At 44.1% G+C, this 18,910-nt stretch overlaps 1 protein-coding gene and 1 long non-coding RNA gene across 2 annotated transcripts in view; one reads left to right on the top strand and one right to left on the bottom strand.

Moving 5' to 3' along the window:
- LOC115505971 overlaps positions 1 to 18,910 on the top strand; it is a 56,142-nt gene that overhangs the window by 22,241 nt on the left and 14,991 nt on the right. Inside the window, exon 2 of the long non-coding RNA XR_003966192.1 lies at positions 14,744 to 14,891. This is a non-coding gene — a long non-coding RNA (uncharacterized LOC115505971). The remainder of the gene's footprint in view (positions 1 to 14,743; positions 14,892 to 18,910) is intronic.
- ANXA13 (annexin A13) overlaps positions 15,245 to 18,910 on the bottom strand; it is a 51,198-nt gene continuing 47,532 nt past the window's right edge. The window contains exons 11-12 of the mRNA XM_030303794.1: positions 18,588 to 18,700; positions 15,245 to 15,725 (exon numbers count right to left, since the gene is read on the bottom strand). Of these exons, the coding sequence (XP_030159654.1) occupies positions 15,606 to 15,725; positions 18,588 to 18,700 (233 nt within the window). The 3' untranslated portion in view covers positions 15,245 to 15,605. The remainder of the gene's footprint in view (positions 15,726 to 18,587; positions 18,701 to 18,910) is intronic.

Raw genomic sequence — 18,910 nt, 5'->3', positions numbered from 1 at the left:
AAGAATGCCGCTTGAAGAACAATTGAAGAAAAATTTCCTGGGCTGAGTGATGGCCAAAGTATACAAACCAATGGCCATATTTTATAGGCAAATCAACATCTTGTCTAGTCAGCCATTTTATCAAGGCACATGATCAATGTGGTAATACAATGGAAATGATGGCTATTGTGCACAGAATCGGAACCAGGCTCCAGGCTCTGAACCATCAGCCCAGAGCCTGACACGGGGCTCGAACTCACGGACCGCGAGATCGTGACCTGGCTAAAGTCGGATGCTTTACCGACTGCGCCACCCAGGCGCCCCATATTACTCTTAAATCCTATTTACATCGTATATTCCCAAAGATTAAGTTTTACTTCAAAAAGTAAGTGTTAATATTATTTTCATGTACTATGGGAAAATACAAATAGGTTTCAATTACTTGGTGTTTAGAAGTAAGGAGTTTTACCTACTAATTCATCTTTGAACGAGAAGATTTATCCAGACTCAGTGATGGCCAACCAACAGGCTATATGTAGCTTGCTCCTGGAACCACTATCCATCCCTTTGGGTGCTACCAGAATATCCTTCTTATACTACCAGTTGGAGGGATGGCTGATTGTTCTTCCCACTCCCTCACTCCATTCTGAAGAATCTAGTGGCATCCATGTAGTTTGGCACTGCTGGATTGGGGTGTGATTTTATATCTCTACTGTATGAGAAACTGTAACCCTCAACTGTCTAAAAAATATCTGCAGTAGGCTCTTCCAGTCATCCCCACAGCTTTTAAAACTTTATTTATACTGACTCCATTCCACCTTCAGGATCCAAAGGGACTTCTGGCAAGGACACTCCCCACCATTTTCCACCTCTTACCCTGTTGCTTGTTTGAGAGTTGCCATCTGTGTACAGATATGGAAAGATTTTGTGGTGTGTGTGTGTGTGCACAAACAAATGCACATGTGTGTATAAAACTGTACACTGGCTGTTGTAAAAAAAAAATATCACCCCAACAGTAGAGGATAACCAGCTAGTTTTAAAACTAGAAGAGAGTTTTAGATCAATGTATGTCTCAGTGTCTATGAGTCAAGGAGCAGGAATGTGGAAGAAATATCTTCTTGCTGACTTTCAGAGAATTAGGTTTCTTCTCTTCCACAGGATAAAGCATGAATAGATCAATCACTATTTCTCTCAAGTCAACTGCACCTGCTTCTGATATCAGGTTGGTTCTAATACTGGGTTGTAAGCAATCCTAGTCTTCCAAGATGTGGTAAATGTTCACCATTCCTTGTAAATCATTTTTGATGGGAAACAGAGGCTATAGGAGAGATACCGTTTTCTATTAACTTTATACATTGTTCTTGAGGTTTCAGTCCTCAGAGCCTACCAGAGGTTCGGGAGCCCCTGAAGTAGAGGCTTCCCTGTCACCTCTTTACTTTCTTCTACACCTGAATAATCAAATGGTAGAAAAAAAGTGTAGGCAAAGACAAACATGGTTGATTTGGCAACCCCCATTCCTAGGAAAGCTTGCCCATGTCCCCAAGGCTTTGAGTAAGGAAGTAGAGAGTATCTTGTGTTTTCCATTCCAATGGGCAGGCCAGCACAGGCCATGGAGTCTCAGACATGAGTTGGAGGTTGGGGAGTCGGCTATTTAAACTCCTTATAACACCTAGTGCATTGTCAGTTGTCCAAAAACATTGCACAATATTGGTAGTAATAATAGCAATCAGAAACCTGCCATTCCACTTGGGAGATGTGCACATTATTCCTATTGTCCTCTCCAGAATTCTCTTCAACACAAATGCCGGAAGGGGAACTTTCTCTCCTTGTGGCTCCCAAAGTAGATCATACAATGGATGTGGGGGACGGTAACTGGTGACGTGACTGAGATTCCCAATTGTTATGGATGTTCCTCCAGAAATGCTTGTGTAAGAACAGCACTAAGGATGACCTTTTCTGATATCAGGAGAGCTACCAGGGCATGCTAATTGATTCTTTCATTCCAACACAAAACTATTGAACACCTACTACACACCTACTGTATCCCCTGCTCATGGAATGCATTTGGAGAGACACACAAAGATCTCATTTTTACCAGACCATACACTTGCCCTCTCTTCTGCTTGAAAAACATTCCCTCTCATGAGACAACAATTAGAAGGAAAATGAAGGGGAGAAGAAAAAAAGGTTGTTCTGGAAGGTGTTATCGAAATTTGAATTATCCCTAGAAAGAATGTTCCAGTCCTGTGATTAGTTTGTCAGATAAGCGGGTTGGGGTCTGAGAAGGGGCACCTTGGACAGGTAAATAGAACAGTGACAGACATGGGATATGGTGATGTATTAAGGTGGTGCTTTCCTTGGAATGATGTTTCTGAGATGTTGGGGGATTTCTTGACAGAGAGCTACTCAGACTTGGGGTTAAACACTGAAAGGACAGAGGGAACTTGTTTGCTTCCCGGCTGTGCCTGAGGTTATTCGAGAAACTTTGAAAAGGTCCTCCCGCCCGTGCATCATGCAAGGTGCTCAGATGTTCTGATATAGGAGGAACAGACCTTTCCCACTTGGCGTTTTCCCACAAGCTGTCTTCATGTGGTTTCCAAAGGCCCTATTTCCCTCAACTTTCCCCCTCACTATCTCCACATCTCATTTTCTCCTATTGTTCAGCGGAGTCATTTTTGTTTGCAAAACCACTATCTTGTTATCTCTTCTGTTGTCATAGCTCATGAGAAATGTATCTGGACTTCACTGGTTTAGCCACCAGATTCCAGCCTGTCTCCTTTCTTTCTTTGGGGACAAGGAGAGAGCAGAGAGCCCCATATGCTGCGCGGGGGGTATGGTTTTTCTGGGCCCATTTTCTTATGGAACTGAGTCAGTAATCCACCATGGCCATTTTTCTAACCTGTGTAAGGGGGCAGAATTGTTTCTTTTTGGCTGTTAGATAAAGGGAGAAAAGCAGTCTTTGAACAGACCTAGCACTACCCCTTCAACCAAGTGCTGCCAACTCTCGAGTTAGGGACCTATGAGCACTTTTCATTTGGTGTGTTATTAACCCTCAGGATAATCCTGTGAGGCGGGTTTCATCAAGCCAAATTTTCAGCACGGGTATGGCCCAAATATTCAAAAGACATACTTGTGCTAAAATATTTTCTTGTTCTATGAAATTCAAATTTAAGTATGTATCCTATATTTCTATTTATCTTTTTGTTGCTTCTTATTTTTGTTTCTGTTTTTAATGCATCCTGTATTTTTTATTACAATTTTTTAATGTTTATTTATTTTTGAGAGAGGGAGAGAGAGAGAATAAACTGGGGAAGGGCAGAAAGAGAGGGAGACACAGAATCTGAAGCAGGCTCCAGGTTCTGAGCTGTCAGCACAGAGCCCAATGCAGGGCTTGAACCCGTGAACCGTGAGATCTCGACCTGAGTTGAAGTCGGACTCTTAACCGACTGAGCCACCCAGGCGCCCCTGGATCCTGTATTTTTTATTTGCTAAAGCTGGCAACCCTCCATTACACACTACAGGTAAGGTTATGTGACCTGCTCAGGGTGCTTTGATAAGTGTTAACTTCTTGCTCCTGTCCTTTCCTATCTCCACTATTCAAGCAGTTGAAAGAGGAAGAGGAAAGAAAGAAAATATTATTTAAAGTGAATGAATATACTCCGGCTTTCTGCCCATTTGCCATTCCATTAGACATTTTCAGCTCTTATCAGAAGCTCCCCGGCAGCACTAAATTCAGTAGAGGGCACAGTGATGATCTGATACTTTGGCTGAATCCTGACCAGAAATTTGACCTTTGTGAAAGGGGCAGGGCAGAGCAGAGAGCCCAGAGGCCTTGGCATCCAAGGCTGTGAATACCTGCCCTGGCTTTGGCACAGACTCAGCTTATGAACCAGACCACCTCTGTCAATTCTTTTGTGAGTTTTAGTTTCCTTATTGAAAATTGAGATTGGGACTGCCGACCGTCATTCTTCAGGACATGTCATACAGCATCTGATACCAGATAGGCCTGGGTTTAAATCCCAGCTCTGCCACTTACTAGCTGTGTGACCTGGGGTAAGCAGCTAGATCTCTGTGTGCCTTGGTTTCCTCATCTATAAATTGGAGATAATGCTAGTGCAAAACAGAATTAAGGCTGTGTGGTTTTGAGGCAAGGATTACTGATTAATTCTTTCATTCACACGAACACTTAATTGACCACCTAGTCAACTCCTCGTATCAACAATTCTGATTAAGGGCTATGAATGAATGCCTAGCTCTGTTCTAAGAGCAATGAAGGATAGTTGCAGAAAACCGGATTGATGCCCCGAAGAGCCAGTGATCCCATAGGAGGAGACCAGTTGTACCCAGGTGAAACAACAAGACAATAAAATCAAGGGTGTGATGATTCAGTGCAGATTCAGGCTGGATGCTAAGGAGGCATGAATAGCACCAGTAATGTCTTGTGCTTTTATACTGACTTCAGTTTATCAAGGGCATTTACAGACATTTGAGGTGAGCTGAAGACTGGCCAGAATGAGGAGGGGATGGGTGCAGGAACCTTCTAGGAGGAGGAGCTTCTTGAAGAAGTAATAGGTTTGGGTGGAAAGATGGCATCTCTGATGGCACAAATCCAAAGGGCAGAGGCAGAGGAGATGGTGACACCCAGCAGGACAGCAGTGGAGCTGAATTGGAGCTACCAGGAGACTGGGGCTGGGGCCTTTGTACTTGCTGTTCCCTCTGCTGGAATATTTTTCCCTCAAGTATTGTGCTGGCTGCTCAACGTCCAGGATCCGGCTTGGATATTATTCCAGACCCTTCTCTGACCACCTGAAGTAGCCTGCATTTCCTTACCTGTCTCTCTAGGTCATCACCCTGTTTTATTTGTTTTATTACACTTTTTGCTTTATGGAGTTATTCTATTTGTAATGTTTCATTGTTTATTCTCTGTCTCCCTTAACAGAATGAAAGCGTCATGACAACAAGAACATTGGGCCTGTGTAGAAGGTGCCCAATAAGTATTTGTTGGAGGAATATATGAGCAGGTAGATGGAGACCTCAGAGTGCTAACCTTAGGAATTAGAATTTCATAGAAAATGATGAGGTTCAATAAAACCTATAGCAGTATTCTGTATGTCCCGGAAGGACCCTTTTGTGACAAGAATCAGTGAATGGTTCTTCTCTTTCCTCTTTGCTTAAAAGGAGTCCAGAGGGTGATGGGCGTGTCTAGGAGTGTCCGTGGATGAAAATGGAGGCTGGGTTTCAGAGCTTCCTCAACCTGTGTTAGGCAGTGGTGCTCACTTGGCTTCACATTAGAGTCCCTGGGAAAATTTTTAAGTGCCCAATTCCCAGGCTGCACCCCAGCCTAAGTCCAATAAAATCCAAATCTTCAGGGGTGGAGTCCAGGCATCGGGATTCTGTAAGCTTGCCAGATTCCACTGCACAGCCAAGGGTGGGAACCACTATGCCAGACAATGCTCACATCTCTTATGGACTTCAGACGTGATTAACTGGCGTATCTTATTCATAGTGAAAATAAAGTAGGAATCAATAGCTTTTCTTCCTCAGAGGCACCCTGCCTCATGGTAAAGTGCAGCCAGCTGAGTTCTTGGGTGCATTTCTATATTTGATGACCTGTTTGGAATTAGCCAGACATTTCCCTGCACTGGGGTGGACCAGTTCTGGGCAGATCTCCATGCCATCCTGATGAAACCTTATTTCGGGGTTGGTTGTTGGCAGGCCTGAGCTGGCCTCTGTTCTGCTGGCCCCATCAGCAGGCTCATTCCCAGCATCCACTTTCACTGCCCTTATGGTTGTCACATCACCCATGTCCTCAGCAATCCTGTGGACCTACAGTGACTTAACGTGGTTGGTATTATTTACATGTCACACGGAGATGCCAAGCTGACGTCACCAGCAAGTCTCATGCTCCTGCTCCCCAGCTGGCCCAGGTCAAGGGCCTGTAGAAGGTCTTCCTCTTGGAAAGGGACTTGTGAAACTCGTTTACTTTTGGAACTTGCATTTGAGACCTGTTTTGCTGGGTGTCATCTCTTCCCCCATCTCTGTATGCCAGTATCTACGATAATCTTCTTGGGCTCCATATGCAATGCAACCTCTGATGAAATCAAACATCTGGGCAATTATCTCTGGACGTGTTTCTAATTGGACTAATTGGAATAGAATTACTAGAGCTGCAGAGAGACCCGCTGCTCCTGTCTGGACCTCTAAATGCCAAACAAAAGAAGCAACCAAGTAGTAATTCGGATGGTGGATGCCTCGGGCCGTTCAAGACCCATTTTCCTCATTAGCCAAATCTCTGTTGCCCTCTTTCCCCTCTCCTCTTCAACATTTGCTTCCTAGTGTGATATAATTTTCATGAATCACATCCATGTGTCTTGTTTTGGAAACTATGAGTAACTGCTGTAAACATAGCATTGCATCTCCCTACATTTGAGTACCCTGAGATTTATAGTGCTTGTGGTGGCTAATACATTAATTAGGCCTTCATTTAATAAACATGTCAAATGAGTCATTTGTAAACAAATCTTTATTAAGCACCTACTATGTGTCAACCACTGTTCTAGTCACTAAGGTTATAGGTAGAAGGCAGACAATAGATAATGCAGAACAAATAAGTCAATAGAGATGAGATGATTTGAGATAACGATAAGTGCTATAAAGGTGGCAACATGACTGAGAAGGGAAAGACTATTTCACATTTAGTGGTCAGGGCAGGCAAGGTGGTTAGAGGTATAGAGAATTACTATGTGTGTTGGACTGGAAAACTAGGTAAGATGTGGCCCTTGGTCTCAGCTGGAGATATGGGTAAAGAGAATGATAAAGAATAATGCAGAATGTGCTCTGATGGAACTGTGTGAAAGGGAGAGCTTGGAGAGAGTAGCTAACTGCATGGGGAGAGGGGCAAGCAGGGCAAGGGGTGATGCTTGAGCCACAGCTGAAAGAGAAAATAGACTGGAGAAAGGGAGGAAGGAAATTGTGTTGGTAGTTCACCAATTCAACCACTTTTATTGAGCATCTACTATGTGTCAGGCATTGTTCTAGGTGCTGGGATTACATGGTAAACAACAGATAGACAGTCCCTGATGCCCTAGAATTTATCTTCTGATGGTGGGGGCAGTGGGGGTAGACAATGAATAAGTAAAGAGATAAGATACTTTCAGATGGTGACAATTGCTATGAAGATAATACAGGATAAAGTTAAAGGGAGATTTGGGGCATGTTCTGAGGGGTGTGGTGGAGATGGGGCTTGATAGGTTGACCAGTGTAAGCCTCCTGAGGGAGTGACATGTGTGATGATGTTGGATCATGGAGTGGTCTGGGAGAAGGGGAGTTCTAGGCAGAGGGAACTATGGTGCAGAAGTCTTGAGTCTGGAATAAGGGTGACAAGTTTGAGGAACAGAAAAAGCCCAGCACAGTCAGTGACTGGTAAGTGGGGAGGGAGGTGTATGCCTGAAGGACTCAGAGGTGAAGCAACTGGGGAAGTAGGAGACCAGTTATGAAGCTATATTGTAGGGGTCTAGGCTGGAGAGGATGGAGGCTTGACCTGGATTGACATCTATAGAGGTGGTGAGTCATGGAAACTTTAAGACATTTGGAGACAGAGAGCTAGCAGAACTTCTGATAAATGGTCCTTGAGGATTGAGGAATAGAAGGAATCAAAGATGACTGTGGTTTGACCAGCTGACTGGCTGGGGGTGGTTACTGAGGGAAATGCAAGAAAGGAACTGGTTTTGTGGGGGAAATGAAGATTTTTCTTTGGATGCATTTAGTCTTAGATGCTAATTGGACATCCCAGTGGAGGAGAAGCAGCCCTGATAAAGGCTTGTGGTCTGAGTGGCCAAACCTTCACTGGGGACAGTGTGGGAGAGAGCTATCGTTAGGGAAAGCAGTGCCAGCTGTGGGGTGGGAAATAGCCCGGAGGAGGATGTGATGGGAGGTAGTGGGGGGTGTCTGTCATGTTAGTCCAGGTGGGAAAGGGTGGGAGGCATGAATCTATTTGGCATCCACACCTTGGATTTGCCTCATCGTGCAAGAGACTGCTTCGTGATTCCATTTCAGGGTTGGCTACCCCAGCACAGATGGGGTGACTTGGTTAGACAACCAAACAGCAGGAGTGTAGGGAGCTCTTGGCATGGGTTCATGTCTGTGCTAAGGGCTTCTGATACTTTATTTCATTTAATGTGCACCAAGATCCTATAAGGTAGGTATGGCTCCTCCACTTATTTGTTAATGTAGTTATCATGCTGTTGTTTTTCATAAGCTCAAAATGACTGAATAAGTGACCTCTAAAAACATCTCTTGTTAGCAGGGAGAGCTTCCCTGTTTGTCCTGGAGGTGGTATTGTTCTCATGTATGAAGGCTTTTTTGCTTTTGGTCCTTAAGTGTGGGAGCTTCTGAACTATCACCATGCCCATTTAAAGATGAAGAAGCTGGGTCTCAGGAGAGCAAAGTGGTTTTCCAAAGTGACACGGCCTATGAGTGGAGCTGCCTGAAGCCTCTCCCTGGTCTTTCCTTCTCCTATTAATCACTGTGTGGAGGGTTAGGTATTGGGATATGTGGGAGGTGATGACAGTGACTTAGAGGTCTTTGACCTAAAAAAAAAGCCTGTGTGATTATCATAGACAAATCAGTGTTTCAGAAGGAGGAAAAGATGTGTGCACCTTTTGCAAGATGGACCTTCAGAGTTGTCATTGATTCTTTTTATTTTAATCGCAACACACCTTTATTTAGTCTTTCCAAAGCTTTCAATTTAATGTTTATAGAAACAAGAAGTCCTTTTTTTTTTTACTATCTAATTAAATTATGTAATTACCATAGTGAGAACAATAGATATGAACAAATTTGGGAACAAATACAGGGCACTCTTGCCAAATGCATGATCTACCATAAGACAAAGGACTTCCTACTCAATCCTGTGCCAGCCACCAGCCTTCAGAGTCTCCAGGACATCCACAAAATAAATTCCATAGAGAGCATGGGGCACGTTGGTTAATCTGGCAAATAGTTTAAATGAGATTCAGTTAAAAGAGCTGCTACTGGTAGAAATACATATACAGTGCATATTTTTTGTGCAGACATGTGAATGAAATACTTTTATGGAAGTGATTATGCTTTTCTTTTATCTTCTGGCTCAACCTTTTGCAAAGACTGGTTCCAGTTTCAACTGGTCCAGTAGGATTTCAAAAACAATACCTTTGATTTTGTTTTCAGTTCAATAAAAAAAAAAAATCAATACTTGGGTTCAGAGTTCAGTCAATTCGTGTGTCCATTTTGGTTTGTGAGTCATATTATCCTGGCCCACATTACAGTGAGGAATGATTCAGAATCAGTGCTTTTTGTCTTCTAGCTAAGAGTCTAAAAATGCCTCAGGCCTTTTTTGTCGTAAGACATCCTTGTTCTAAGCAATCCTGAAGTGACACTTATTGGGGACCAAAAATCATTAACAGGAAGAGAATGGCATAAGAACCCGCTATTTCTTGATTTTGACACTGAAGGTGGTTGTCTTGCTCTCCATTTCCCCTTCATGGTATCAGTATTGGTTGAACACATTTTGGATTCATTGAAAGTTTGTTACCTTAGGAACAGAACACATCGGTATTTCTGACTTAGTCACAAAAGAGTCACGGAGCATTCTCTTCAAAACCTAAGGACAATTCCATGGGTGCCTGGTAGTGGAGGAGGTCAGAGGACCACTCAGCCATGGTCTACCCTTTCTTCCCAGACCTGGGCCAAACTTGGCCATTCAGAATGGAGATACAACCAGCGGCACATGCAGGGGCACTGTATGGTTTGCTTTGATTCTCCCCATGGATCCTTTCTCTAGGAGCTTCCCTCCCACTATCTTGCCTCCTTGTGCTGTTTTTAAGGTGTCAAAATCCCCTTTTTTAGTATGAACTATATGGTCATGGATGAAAATTGACACAGTATGAACTTGTGTGTAATTTAGTATAGATACAGATGGATCTATGTCTGTATCTAAATCTATATCTATGTCATATGTCTACATATATGGTACAAATATAGATATGTGTGTATACACATTTATATTTCCTAGCTCTGTCCACTGAGCGGGCTTAGAAGTAATGACACCCCAGTAGCAATGAGCACACCTAGTGCTCAGATCTTGGTTTCTAAAACCATTCTCCCACAAACAGAACCAGAGCTCCTTGGAGAAATAGCAGATTCTAGGGCTGGGAAAGGGAATATGCAAGGTGAATGTGGAGCACCTAGCAGTGCCAAAAGTTCAAGAAGTACTAAAAAGGCAAAGTGAGGGGTATGTCAAAGGGACACAGGAACCAACTGAAACAACTCCCAATAGAAAACGCTGGAACATTTTGAGTAACAAAATAAATAATATAGTATTGGATTTGTACCCAAGGTACAAAATAAATATTCCTAAGCCTATACTGATATAAATAAATTATTGAATAAATAAATAAAGGGAGAGAACAGACAAACCTCCTGAACAGAAGAATCCCAAATAATTTATGTAGATACTTCTCACTCAAAGAGGTGGAGCATAATTTCCTACCCCTTAAGTGTGGGCCATCACAGAGACTTTCTTTTAATGAGCACAGTGGAGATACCTGACAAACTGCCTGAGCCAGATGGTCAACGTCAACGTCAACAGTGATAAGTCATGTTGATAGCATGTACCTTTGATATGATGTGGTAGGAATGGCACTTTCCCTCTGTGATCTTCCTCCCCAAATTCCCAGTCTATTCATGAGAAAAAAAACCCAGACAAACCGAAACTGAGGAACATTCTGCCTGCCCAGTACTCCCCCTAAACTGTCAAGCTCAACAAAAACAAGGGAAGTCTGGGGAACTGTCGCAGTCTAGAGGAGCTTAAGGGGCATGAAGACTAAATGCAATGTGATAGTCTCATGGCAATCTAGTACAGAAAAATGACATTAGGTAAAAACTACAGAAATGTGAATAAAGCTTCATTCAATTATAATGTATCCATGTTAGTTCATCAGTCATGACAAATGTTCCATATTAATGTTAGCACTATGAGACACTGGGAGTGGGGTATATGGGAACTCTGTAATATACTCATACCTTTTTCTGTAAGTCTAAAATGTACAGAAATAAAAATAAAATAAAAAGTTTATTTTGAGAAATCGCCCCAACCCCTGTTGCCACTTCTTTTCTCCTGACCCTATGTTTACCAACATATTAGTCTGCATCCTGTGCCTTGGTCATGCAATAAATTGCAGTGACACTAACAGGCAGCCTTCACATCTCTCTGAATTCAATGTGGTAGCTCTTGCTTGTTGGCATGAAGAGTTGAATACCACTTCTGGTTTTCCAGCACCCTTGTTTCTTGGCTTATCTAGTTTCTCGGGGCTTATCTGAGGCATTTTTATTGGCTATAATATGTCTGAGAAATAGTTTGTTTGCAGCTTAGTGGAGACTTGTGCGTTGTCTCTTGCTGCTGGAGGAGACAGACTGCATTCCTAGGTCAGGGACACATTGCCCTCCACGTGAGGATGGCAGAATCTTCCGGGGCTGTCACATCTAATTCTGATGACGCCGACATCTTTCTGAAGGCAGCCTGGGTAGCCCTCTTCTGCTTCCTTGTGCTTCTTCACCATCTATCTCCTTGAATGTGATAAAACCTCTGTTTCATCTTCTGGAGCATTATTCCCATCTCCTTTTTCCTCTTAATCTTTGCTTTCAAGTATTCTCCTAAGAATAGATTTGCGATGGGGCGCCTGGGTGACTCAGTTGGTTGCGTGTCCGACTCAGGTCGTGATCTCACAGTTTGTGGGTTCAAGCCCCGTGTCGGGCTGTGTGCTGACAGCTCAGAGCCTGGAGCCTGCTTCGATTCTGTGTCTCCCTCTCTCTCTGCTCCTCGCCTGCTCACACTCTGTCTCCCTCTCTCTCAAAAATAAACATAAAAAAATGTTTAAAAAATATTTAAAAAAAGAATAGATTTGCGAGGATTGATTATATGGCGGTATAAGGTACCAAGAGGGGCAGAACTTAAAGTGTTTAGAATTAGAAGCTGATAACAAGGCATTCTGTCTAGGGAAGATCTCTTGAATGTCCCCTTAGGTAAAAGGGGTTACCTACCATTCCAGGACCACTCCATATGGTAGCTCTGCAAATTAGCAGGAAGTACCCTCTCTAGGCAGCAGCTAGCTACCTCTCTAGTTTCAGCCCTGCAGGCAAAATCTGATGGGGAAATTAGGACTGGATTTCAGGTCCCAAACGTCTCCTCAGCCAGTCAGCCTTGTGCAGTAGACAACATAAACAACTATTCATTATGACCCTGAATGTATGGTAGGTAATAATCCATTGCAGGGAAGAGTGTTCAGGATAACCACTTCTTATGTGAGTACCTGGAATCAGGGTTCAAATTGTCTTGGGAGTCCTCTGGAAGAAAGGGGTTAAGACCCATGCCAAGTGGAGTGCTGGACTTGGCTCCTATTGGTTCATGAGGTTTAATTATTAACTTTTCAGGAGTTTTATGAGTTAGTTATTAAGCCTAGTGATTATTAAAAATTAAAGTATACAAACTTACAATTAAATTATATTGATACAAATGTAGTGAAAACCCAAAATTTATTACTTCCTAATTATTTGCTATATTTTACTATCATCTATGCTCTTGAAGTTATTTACATCTATCGTATCTGTATGGTGGAGATAGTACATACTGGTGTGCTACCACTCATCTCCTGACTCTGTTCAGTGACATCATGTCAATAGCTTGAAATTGACCGTGGTGGCCACAAAAAAAAGCAAATCAGCTCCCACTCCCCCAGAAAAGGGAAAAGCAGGGAGATGGGCTGGGACCCACAAATGTTAGGGGTGGGCCTACAGGACGAGAACCACTTGGGACTCCCAGAGATCCTGAGAGGAACTGGGAGGCTGGATCTCCCATGTTGGTTGGTCGGGGACTTCCTTTGCTCCTCAAAGGAACATTAGCTTCTGCAGTGGTTCACTCAAGCAAGCGCCCCCAAGGTCTATGTTACCATGTCCGGGTGACTCAGGCTGGGTGAGCAGTGTTATGGAGCCCAATGGGGACTGGAACAGAATTTCATGGGGAAAAGTGTGGCAGGTTACCACAAGAACCCATGGGACCTGCTCCCTTCTGATGCAGCTCCACAGGTGGTGTTCAGACTCCTCCCCATCTATCCAAATATCTGGGGAGGAGCTGTGGCTCAGGAGAAGGATGACGGGTGGGGGACAGTGTCACTCAGTGGGAGGGTGACCAGGTAATGTTGCTCTCACCCTCTCTCTCTCCTAACTTTGTCCTTTCTTTCTCCCCTGAACCCCCTCCACAGGCAAGCCCTGCCTTCTGACAGCTCTGGGAACAGGGGTCTTGGGTAACGGTGAGGTGGGACTTGTGCAGGGCAAGGGTGTGTGGAGAGGAGAAGCAGGAAATTCCTGGTCTGCCATGGGGTGGGGCATTCTTGGGACAGACCAGCTCAGACTTCTCCTGAGGCAGCCCCCAGCAAGCACACAGAAATGGTCTTCTGCTGTGAACAGTGAGCAGCTTTCAGCAGCTACAGAAAGAGGTACCCAGTGCCTTGCTCAGCAAAATTTTGGAGAGAGCACTTGTGGACCTGAGCTAGTGTGGCAAAGGGCTCAGGCATTAGAGTCAGAAGAACGCAGGTTTGAATTCCGGCATTTCCTGTGCGAGAACTTAAGCAAGTAAACGACATTTCCCCTCAGCCTTGCTCAGCCTGTTTCCTCGCCTGTGAAATACCTTCCTCTCCTTTGTGTGTGAGTGATGGCCTTCAACAATCTCCAACAGTGGCTGTTTTTAATAGATCTCCTTTCACTCTGTTGGTTTGTTTTTCTATCCTTACCGTGAGTTCAGAACCCAAGAACTGGTTGTCTTGTTTCTGTTTTTAAAAGCAGCTTTGGCAACAAATAAGTAAACATGAGTATGTTCTATCACTGAGCTTGGCTCTAGAAAACCTTTTTATGTGTTAAAGCTCATAATGACAACAATGACTGCTAGACTGATAAAGCAGCATGTGGAGGACACAGATGTTATCATAACTTCTTAATGTGTCAGTCACCATTTTATAGCCACTAGAAAGGCACACCATGATATATACTTTTATACTGAGAGTTTGGGCTATTTGCTATATGTTGATTGCACACCAAGTCAATGGCTAAGGCCCCAAACTGATCATGTTTCTCACTCCTTAAACATCTCCAGTGACCCCCCATTGCCCAAAGGACCGGGCCCACGCTTGGCAGGCAAAACCATTGCTAATGTGATCCAAACAAACTTTTCAGCAGCTTCATGGCCTGCCTCCCCAACCCTCTCCCTCCCTTCACCGCATCTATGCCCAGGAGAATGGATTTCACCACTTCCTGAGCATATCCTGCTCCCTCATGCTTCTGAGCCTCTGCTTTTACCCTTCTCATTTTGTTTCTTTGGAGAACATTCTTCCACATTCTTCAACATCCAGCATAAATACATCTCTGTGAATTATTTCCCAATTCCTTCAGGCAGACCTGTGTGTACCGTCTTTTTGCTAATGGGAAGAGAGCTTTGCCTGCCTATATTAACTTACTTACAGCATTCTGTTGAATACAGAGGCATCGGTCTACATTACTGGCCTGGGAATGAACTCTCCAGTTTCTTCAACTGATACATGGGAGTAATAGTAACCTTATAGGGCTGTTGAGAGGATTAGACATGAAAGTGTGCTACTGAGCAGTGCCAGACACAAATAATCGCCCAATGAATGATAACTGTAATTATTGGATCAAAGTGTCCATGTTCTCTTGACAGACCCCTCTACGTCTAGTAACTCATGGCTGTGAGACAAACATCTTGAACAGAGATTCTATTGGTGTGGAACCAATCCATTTGAGAGTCAGACCATTGACCTTGATCCTGTTGGCACCATGCCCAGCCTAATTGTATTTGAAGATCAGAGGTAAGGCTCAAGTGGGTCAAATGTCTAGAGAAATAAGAAGAACCATTTATACAAGGTAGCCGTGAATCTTACCCCTAGTTACATTCCACACGGGCACCTCAATTGTTTCCTTACTGCTAGCCTTGATTGTTATCTTTGGTGGTTATTAATTAAAGTTGTTATATGCCTTTCCCACATATGTTTGAATTTCACAAGTCCTATACTTCCAGGACAAGAGCCAAAACCAATCAACCCAGTCTTTGGAAAAGCAGCTGATGGGGGCATAATCCACTTTAATTAACATTGAGCATTTGAGATTGAACGCACAGAAGGAACACTGATGAATTGGTTAATTTTGTCTTCCCTGTACCTTAACCATTCAGTCTTTACCCGTCTCTATTTGATACATACTCTTCTGAATGTTTTATTACAAGTATAGTGTTTTCATCAACTGCGAATTTGTGCTCAGAAAGCATTTAGGTTGCCACGCTAAAGGAAAGCTGAAAGGCAGCTCAGATACTTGCTAAGCCAGCATTCAGGGTGACCTGCACAAGTGTCTTGAGGCTGCTGCCCTTCACCTAAACAGCTTGGCCTGGCTACAGTATTCAAGCTGGCAAGAAAATAAGCCAGAACTCTTCAGTAGTTTTTGTGCTGGAGTCACATTTGCAAATCTGGTTTGAAATGGGCTCTTGACAAAGGTGGCTCCTCCCTGTCCTTCCACTGCTCTGGCTCGCTTCAGTGCAAGAGGGCCACCAGCAGTTTCTGGAAGTCCCCAGACGTGTCTGAGCAAACCATGTCAGACAGAGACTTCTGATACTTCTCTTGGAACTTTGCCTTTATCCCCTGAAGGTCCACCTGTAGGAGAAATGACGACAGCAGTGAGGACAAGGACATCTATAGGGTGTTCACTATGAATGCAGGTGGGCACTGTTCTGAATACATTACACTCATTTGCTCATGTATGCCTCAACACAACCCTTGGAGGTAGGGGCTATCACTATTATTACTATTATTTTATGGATGGGAAAAGGAAAACCGAGTCCAGCTCCGGTTACAGAGGTGAATAAATAAATATATATATATATATATATATATATATATATCCCAGTATAAATTTATTTATGGACACAAAAACTTGAGTTTCAGATGATTTTTATGTATTACAAAATATTTTTCCCTTGAGTTTTATACAGTCATTTAAAAACGAATCATTCTTAGGTAGCAAGCCTATGTAAAAACAGGCCCGCCTGCAGGTCACAATTTGCTGACTCTTGGTATAGGGTTAAGAAAATTATCAACACAGAGATCTGAAATGAAGCTTTTTTTTTCCTTCTTGTACCCTGATCAGCAAGACCATTAATGCCAATCAATACAATTCAAATCAATACCAATTTGTAGGACTTATTTTCAACCTAATTCATTGAAAGCTTGAAAAACCTGGGTGCTGGAAATGGGCAGAGGACTCAGAAGAAAAACAAATAAGAAGATTGTTCCGCTCCAGATATTCTTAGAACCTAGTGAGGGAGACAATACTGGCAACAGAAAAGATGTAAGTACAGAGAGAACACAGTGTGTCTCGTAAAAGAAGCAGAGAGCTCTCTTTAACCAGGAGTTGTGTTCTTTTTATAATTTTTAAAACTTTAGACTCTATCGTGCATTCCAGACAGATCCACAACCCGTCATTCAGCCTTCTGGTTCTTTTTCCTCCTGCCCCAGTTGGAGGGATGAACTAAGAAAGAAGATGAGAGCAGAAGGCAGGGGAATGAAGGATTGTGCCAAGCGGATGCTGAGCAGGAGGGAGACTCCGGCAGGATGTTGCCTGTGCCCCCTCCCCGTCCCCCGACTTGTCCGCTACTTGGCTGGGGGAGGGGGCAGGACGGTGTGGGTCAGTGCGGGGGTGGGATGGGGCACACCGGGGTTCTGTTCTAGTATTATGGGGCTTTGGGGAGATTAGGGTATGGCCAATATATCTGGCTGGGCCTGAAGCATTCCAAGGAGATGCTTAGAGTCTCCTAAACTATCCCAGGACATGTGGCCAATACTAAGATGGGACAGAGCTCTGGTGGGCCCTCCAGAATGTTCCAACCCTCTGGGGTCTTTCAGAATCCCCACCCTGCTCCGTGTTGCACATGCTTCTATGAGCCTCAGAATCTCTTGAGACTTTGGCAGGAGCATGGGGGGATGGGGATGGTTTGCTAAGAGACAGAGAGACAGAGACCGTGGAGATCTGGAGAGACAGTGGAGGAGAGAACTCAGGAGAGTGGCAGAGAGATGGGGAAGGGAAGGAAGGGAGAGCAAGAGAAACAGACAGTAAGCCAGAAGAAAACTATGAACAGTGGAGGGGGAGGAGAAATTCCTGGAATAGAAATAAAAACGAAAGAACGGTCTTGTTGCTAAGTTATATTTAAAAATGGTGTCAGATGTTAAGTATTATTTGTCAAAGCCATGGGCCAGGATTTGGGTTGGGATCTGTCCCCCTTCATTTAACAATTTTTTTTTTTTTTTGAGGGAAGATGTCTGTGGTTTTTCAAGTGCTCAGTTACACTTCATTCTCCAAGGCTTCTCCCACTGCGGTCGAGATGCCATTTCCCCTTCACTTGTCCCTCCTTCCCTCTGTGACCCGTGTGCCAGAGCATCGGTGCTGAATCTCAACAGCTGCTCACAGGCCGTGGGTGCTCATCTCCCTCTTTCTTACAGTCATGCATTCGCAAAGGTGGGCGATATCGCTCCCAACAGGGCAAAAATGCATTCTTAGAGGGTGAAAAGAACCTTAATCTTTTTATGTCAAAGCGCGCGCGTGCACACACACACACGCGCGCGCACGCGCGCGCACATACATACAGAACAGAATCTATAGATGTGTTTACAGAACACAATATATACATACAGAATATGTGTAAACGGAACATAAACAGATACAAAGTCCCTCTGTGGTGTTCATGTTTTGGGGGAGTGGCAATTAGGAAAAAACTGGGCCCCAAAAGGCTCCTTAGTGGGACGATTACTACTAATAATTTTAAAAAAGGTTGAGGGACGCCTGGGTGGCTCAGTCGGTTAAGCGTCAGACTTCCGCTCAGGTCGTGATGTTGCGATTCCTGAGTTTGAGCCCCGCATCGGGCTCTGTGCTGACAGCTCGGAACCTGAGGCCTGTTTCAGGATCTCTCTCTCTCTCTCTCTCTCTCTCTCTCTGCCCCTCCCCTGCTCGTGCTTTGTCTCTCTCTCTCAAAAGTAAATAAACATTAAAAAAATTTTTTAAAAAGGTTGAGAAATACTGTCTTGTACTGATGTGTCTTTTGTGCAAAGCTGTGCTTCTGTGGTGTGTTTAATTAAAGGCCTGGCTGGGGAGCGAGGCAGTCATTTGCTCATTGTCTCTGCTGCTGGGTGACCTCGTCCGTCCCCATCCTTTCAGTGTCTCTGGTTCGTCTTCCTTACAGTGGAGCCGAGCGTGGGCTGCACTCCCCCAGGTCCCCGTGCACAGGCCCCGAGCTCTCTGGAGCCACACATGGCAAAAATAGAAGCAACTATCATTATTGTATTTTTATAAAAAGAAACAGATTGAAGCATGGCACAAGGTCTTCCACAAAGTCTGGGAAGGCGAGGGCTGTCTCTGTTTCACTTTGTCTGTAAATAAACCCTTAAGAAAAACTTTGTTGATGACATCAGCGGTGGCCAAAAGAGAAGTGGTGGCCCACGTGCTGGGAGTGGAGTGTGTCTTACCTCAGCCCTGGTCACGATGATGTGAATTAGTGTCTCCTCATCGGTGCCTGCACCCTTCATGGACTTGTACAGACGGTCAGCAAAATAGCCCTCCTGGTCCCGGGCACACCTCACTGGGCAGGACGAGGGACAAGAGAAGGTGAGGCTTTTACATGTTGTTGAAGAACATGGAGACCCTCCGAAGGAACAGAGCTGGCCCCCCGTATCACCTGGCTGTCCTTGGAGCTGACTCAGTTGTGAGACAGGTGTTTGAAAGGAGCAGACTTCACACTCTAGTGGGATCTGGAAGATTCCCCCGGGTCAGGGCACCTGGGCTCTTCAAC

This window comes from Lynx canadensis, chromosome F2 (assembly GCF_007474595.2).
Source record: "Lynx canadensis isolate LIC74 chromosome F2, mLynCan4.pri.v2, whole genome shotgun sequence".
Taxonomy (NCBI): domain Eukaryota; kingdom Metazoa; phylum Chordata; class Mammalia; order Carnivora; family Felidae; genus Lynx; species Lynx canadensis.
This window is presented reverse-complemented; position numbering and strand designations above follow the sequence as displayed.